The sequence below is a fragment of the Ascaphus truei genome, chromosome 20 (assembly GCF_040206685.1).
Source record: "Ascaphus truei isolate aAscTru1 chromosome 20, aAscTru1.hap1, whole genome shotgun sequence".
Lineage (NCBI taxonomy): Eukaryota > Metazoa > Chordata > Amphibia > Anura > Ascaphidae > Ascaphus > Ascaphus truei.
Genome location: NC_134502.1, coordinates 23506608 through 23512607, shown reverse-complemented (window position 1 = coordinate 23512607; position 6000 = coordinate 23506608). Strand labels below are relative to the sequence as shown.

The 6000-nt window shown below is 48.0% G+C and overlaps 1 protein-coding gene across 5 annotated transcripts in view; it reads right to left on the bottom strand.

Moving 5' to 3' along the window:
• Positions 1–6000, bottom strand: part of PDE4A (phosphodiesterase 4A) — a 375781-nt gene that overhangs the window by 68710 nt on the left and 301071 nt on the right. For 4 of the 5 annotated variants that reach the window (XM_075577433.1, XM_075577431.1, XM_075577432.1 and 1 more), the window contains 4 exons: positions 3954–4139; positions 3223–3259; positions 765–835; positions 547–596 (listed from right to left, as the gene is read on the bottom strand). In XM_075577433.1, the coding sequence (XP_075433548.1) occupies positions 547–596; positions 765–835; positions 3223–3259; positions 3954–4139 (344 nt within the window). Of the gene's footprint in view, positions 1–535; positions 597–764; positions 836–3222; positions 3260–3953; positions 4140–6000 lie in introns of those variants that run through there. The other variant, XM_075577436.1, reaches the window with a different exon arrangement.

The following is a 6000-nucleotide window of genomic DNA, read 5'->3' as shown; positions in this document are numbered from 1 at the left end:
GACTGACCCATTAACCCATTACACACGTCCCTGTCATTAGGTCACTTTGCCCCTACGTGGGACAGACCCTTTAACCCATTACACACGTCCCCGTCATTAGGTCACTTTGCTCCTACGTCGGACTGACCCTTTAACCCATTACACACGTCCCTGTCATCAGGTCACTTTGCCCCTACGTGGGACTGACCCTTTAACCCATTACACACGTCCCCGTCATTAGGTCACTTTGCTCCTACGTCGGACTGACCCTTTAACCCATTAAACACGTCCCTGTCATTAGGTCACTTTGCCCCTACGTGGGACTGACCCTTTAACCCGTTACACACGTCACTGTCATTAGGTCACTTTGCCCCTACGTGGGACTAACCCATTAAACACGTCCCTGTCATTAGGTCACTTTGCCCCTACGTGGCACTGACCCTTTAACCCATTACACACGTCCCCGTCATTAGGTCACTTTGCTCCTACGTGGGCACTCGATCGGATACGGTTCTTTTGACAGGATAACAAAATAAAAACGGATTGGTATAATTACCGGCGGGTTACCTGAGAGAGTAGCTTTACAAACGGTTTGCTGAGGCATGACGGGAGAGCGCCTGCAAAACACAACGACAAAACGCGCTCGATAAACGTGGGAAGCGGCAAGGAAAAGAAAATGGCGGCAACGGGAAGTCGCCGGCATGTAAACGTAATCCCTGCAGTGCCTCCGCAAATCAGGTCATGCCGGCGATGCCGGGGATTAGGAGGACGCCAAGCAGACTCACTTGTTGGTTGGGGTGGTGACGTTGGCGAGGATGGTGAAGTTGTTTCGTACGCTGCGTAGGCTGGCCAGCACCTGCGGGGGGCACGGAGAAATGTACACAGGGGGTCAGCAGGTTACGGAAACATACGTGTAACCCGTTACACACGTCACCGTCATTAGGTCACTTTGCCCCTACGTGGGACTGACCCTTTAACCCATTACACACGCTCTTGTCATTAGGTCACTTTGCCCCTACGTGGGACTGACCCTTTAACCCATTACACACGTCCCTGTCATTAGGTCACTTTGCCCCTACGTGGGACTGACCCTTTAACCCGTTACACACGTCCCTGTCATTAGGTCACTTTGCTCCTATGTGGGACTGACCCTTTAACCCATTAAACACGTCCCTGTCATTAGGTCACTTTGCCCCTACGTGGTACTGACCCTTTAACCCATTACACACGTCCCTGTCATTAGGTCACTTTGCAACTACGTGGGACTGACCCTTTAACCCGTTACACACGTCCCTGTCATTAGGTCACTTTGCTCCTACGTGGGACCGACCCTTTAACCCATTAAACACGTCCCTGTCATCAGGTCACTTTGCTCTTACGTGGGACTGACTCTTTAACCCATTAAACACGTCCCCGTCATTAGGTCACTTTGCTCCTACGTGGGACTGACCCTTTAACCCGTTACACACGTCCCCGTCATTAGGACACTTTGCTCCTACGTGGGACTGACCCTTTAACCCATTAAACACGTCCCCGTCATTAGGTCACTTTGATCCTACGTGGGACTGACCCTTTAACCCATTAAACACGTCCCTGTCATTAGATCACTTTGCCCCTATGTGGGACTGACCCTTTAACCCATTACACACGTCCCTGTCATTAGGTCACTTTGCCCCTACGTGGGACTGACTCTTTAACTCATTAAACACGTCCCTGTCATTAGGTCACTTTGCCCCTACGTGGGACTGACCCTTTAACCCATTACACACGTCCCTGTCATTAGGTCACTTTGCTCCTACGTGGGACTGACCCTTTAACCCATTACACACGTCCCTGTCATTAGGTCACTTTGCCCCTACGTGGGACTGACCCATTAACCCATTAAACATAATATAATCATGTTCATGTATCACCTGGTATTGAACACGCTGTGCTGTATAATGATGACGAGTATCTCTTATACTGATAATAAACACTTGAGTGAATAGTGCACAAGCCCCCGCGTGCGTTCTTAAATACGCCTCACAAACTCAAAACTCCTTAAATGTAATTTTTTTTAAAGCCTCCTTTCCTCCTAGAAACCCCCTTCGATGTCCTTTCTCACCCTAATCCCCAACGTCCCAGTCACAGTCTCCCGTAGAGTCGCAAGGCCGGAGAAATAGTCATTTCAAATCCATTTTACAAAGGGCGCTATAAACATGGCCGCCGCTCTGCACCTCACTACCAAGTGACTACACGTCGCTAGATGGGGAGGTGGGTATTAGTCATGTTATGGGTCTCTGAGTTACAGAAAGAGCCCCACACACACACCCACATTTTTTTTTATATATACAGTATATATATATATATATATATGTATATATATATATACAGTGGTTGACAAATCACCAAAAAATCTACTCGCCACACAAAAAAATCTACTCGCCACCTAGTACCAAACGTGTGCTGCTTGGGCCAATATTTACTCGCCCGGGGGTTAAATCCACTCGCCCGGGGCGAGCAAATGTATAGGTTTGTCGAACACTGTATATATATATATATATATATATATATATATATAGTGTATATATATATATATATATATATACACACACACATATATACACACACACACATATATACATAATATATAAATATATACATGAAAAAAAAATATATATATACATACATACATACAGCTCAACCCCCTTATAACGCGGTGCTTGGGATCCAGAGAATCGCATCGCGCTATAAGCAGATCGCGTTGGAAATAATGTACAATTGTATGTGTTGTACAATAAAGTATTTAATACACCAATAATCGTGTTGTAAAGTATTCATAAATACGAAAACTGGGAGCCACGCTCACATCGCGCTATAAACGGATCCGCGTTGTAACAGATCCGCGCTATAACAGGGTTGAGCTGTATATACACACACACATGAATACACACACACCTCTCTCACACCTACACACTCGCACTGTATAGGGATCCATGTTAAAATGAACAAAAAGCAAAGAGGGACTCGCTGTGAGAGGTCATTTGTGTGTCATTACCCAGAATCCCTTGCTCTAGTGGAAGCATAGCATGCTAAGACATTATGGGGAAAGGCAGGGTTGTGAACCTATATACACACACACACACGCGTGTGCACACGCACACACACAAACACACGCACACACGCGCACACACACACACGGGTTTGATTTAATGGTCTCTCTGGCTGGGGAGGGGTACATTTCATTGTATTTCGGGCACGTACCTGTGCAAAGGGCGTGACGATGAGGTCCTCAGTGTGTCTGTGAGGGAGACAGAAACACACACATAAAACTGACATGCTGGAAGAGTGCCGAGATACTCAGCATCATTATACAGCGCGGTGTGTGTATTATCAGTGTATAGAGATACTCAGCATCATTATACAGCGCGGTGTGTGTATTATCAGTGTATAGAGCTACTCAGCATCATTATACAGCGCGGCGTGTTCATTATCAGTGTATAGAGATACTCTGCATCATTATACAGCGCAGCGTGTTCATTATCAGTGTATAGAGATACTCAGCATCATTATACAGCGCGGCGTGTTCATTATCAGTGTATAGATACTCAGCATCATTATACAGCGCGGCGTGTTCATTATCAGTGTATAGATACTCAGCATCATTATACAGCGCGGCGTGTTCATTATCAGTGTGTAGAGATACTTTGCATCCTTATACAGCGCGGCGTGTTCATTATCAGTGTATAGAGATACTCAGCAGCGTTATACAACGCGGCGTGTTCATTATCAGTGTATAGAGATACTCTGCATCATTATACAGCGCAGCATGTTCATTATCAGTGTATAGAGATACTCAGCATCATTATACAGCGCGGCGTGTTCATTATCAGTGTATAGATACTCAGCATCATTAGACAGCGCGGCGTGTTCATGATCAGTGTGTAGAGACTGTGCAGCGGCGTGCTGATCGCGTGCAGATACCCGGTACTTACACCTCGCTGGTGACGGAGGAGTTGCGGGACATGGTTTTGGGAGACATGTCGTAGTCGCTGTCGGAGCGGTACAGGAAGGACTCCCGGCGCTGGCTCTGCGGGAGGCTGGGGTGCAGCACCAGGCCCGGGCTGGCCTGGGGATCCATCGGGCTGCGACCCGGAGAAGGCCCATTCTCCACATCGAAGCTGCAAGGGGGGGGCGCAGAAAAGATGGAGGCGGCAAAAGTTAGAGCTGGTCACCATTAGAGGCGCGAAAGAGCGAGGCTGCGCTTGTAGTTAGGGCTCCGGCGACCGTGTGATGTCAGCTATCGCAGTCGCCCTATAGCGTTCCCTACACTCTGGTGCAGGAGACCGGAGGGGGCAAGCGAGCGGGGGGGGGGGGGGGGGGCCGCAAGCGGTTCGCCCTCATTGGCTGAACCGCTCTCGTGCCGCCGGCGTCACGCGGCGATCGTTGAAGAAATCAAAAGCCTTTGACTTACCGGTCGATCGACGACCGCGTGACGCCAGCCGTCGCGCCCGCCGTGGGCACCCCCGACGGGCTGCGGGTACTTGCTACGGCGCTGCGTTTCGTCGCAGTCGCCGTAGCCCTAACTATAAGCGCAGCCCGTGTCTCACGGTACGGCTATTATACAGAGTATTACACTGATCAATCACTCCCTGCTTCAGCACAGGCGGCTCAATCACTCTTCGACTGAGCCTCTGATTGAGCCACCTGTGCTGAAGCAAGGATAGCCTGAAAACCTGACCTGCTGGGGGGGGCTTGAGGACTGGAGTTGAGCACCCCCTGTAATATGTAACAACGTGTTACTCTCACAGTACGGCCCTTATACAGAGTATTACACTGATCAATCAGTCCCTGCTTCAGCACAAGTGGCTCAATCAGTCCCAGCTTCAGCACAGGTGGCTCAATCAGTCCCAGCTTCAGCACAGGTGACTCAATCAGTCCCAGTCGAAGACTGAGCCTCTGATTGAGCCACCTGTGCTGAAGCAGTGATATCCTGAAAACCTAACCTGCTGGGTGGGGGGGGGGGGCTAGAGGACTGGAGTTGAGACCCCTGATATAGGTAACAACGTGCTACTCTCACAGTACGGCTCTTAAATGAGTATTACACTGATCAATAAGCCCCTGCTTCAGTACAGGTGGCTCAATCAGCCCCTGCTTCAGCACAACGTGTTACTCTCCCAGTGCGGCCCTTACACAGAGTATTACACGGATCACTTACATTGAGTACCCACGGGACCGTGTTTATGTTATAGGGACAAATATCGGGGGCATTTTATGTTATAGGTATACTGTGTGTCTGTGTATGTATCAGTGTGTGTCTGTACAAGTGTGAGTCTGTGTATGTATCAGTGTGTGTGTGTGTATGTATCAGTGTGTGTCTGTACAAGTGTGAGTCTGTGTATGTATCAGTGTGTGTGTGTATGTATCAGTGTGTGTCTGTACAAGTGTGAGTCTGTGTATGTATCAGTGTGTGTCTGTGTATGTATCAGTGTGTCTGTGTATGTATCAGTGTGTGTCTGTGTATGTATCAGTGTGTGTCTGTACAAGTGTGAGTCTGTGTATGTATCAGTGTGTGTGTGTGTGTGTGTGTGTGTGTATGTATCAGTGTGTCTGTACAAGTGTGAGTCTGTGTATGTATCAGTGTGTGTCTGTGTATGTATCAGTGTGTGTCTATGTATGTATCAGTGTGTGTCTGTGTATGTATCAGTGTGTGTCTGTGTATGTATCAGTGTGTGTCTGTGTATGTATCAGTGTGTGTCTGTACACGTTTGAGGTTGTGAATATATCAGTGTGTCTGTGTATGTATCAGTGTGAGTCTGTGTATGTATCAGTGTGTATCAGTGTGTCTGTGTATGTATCAGTGTGTGTCTGTGTATGTATCAGTGTGTGTCTGTGTATGTATCAGTGTGTGTCTGTGTATGTATCAGTGTGTGTCTGTGTATGTATCAGTGTGTCTGTGTATGCATCAGTGTGTGTCTGTGTATGCATCAGTGTGTGTCTGTGTATGTATCAGTGTGTGTCTGTGTATGTATCAGTGTGAGT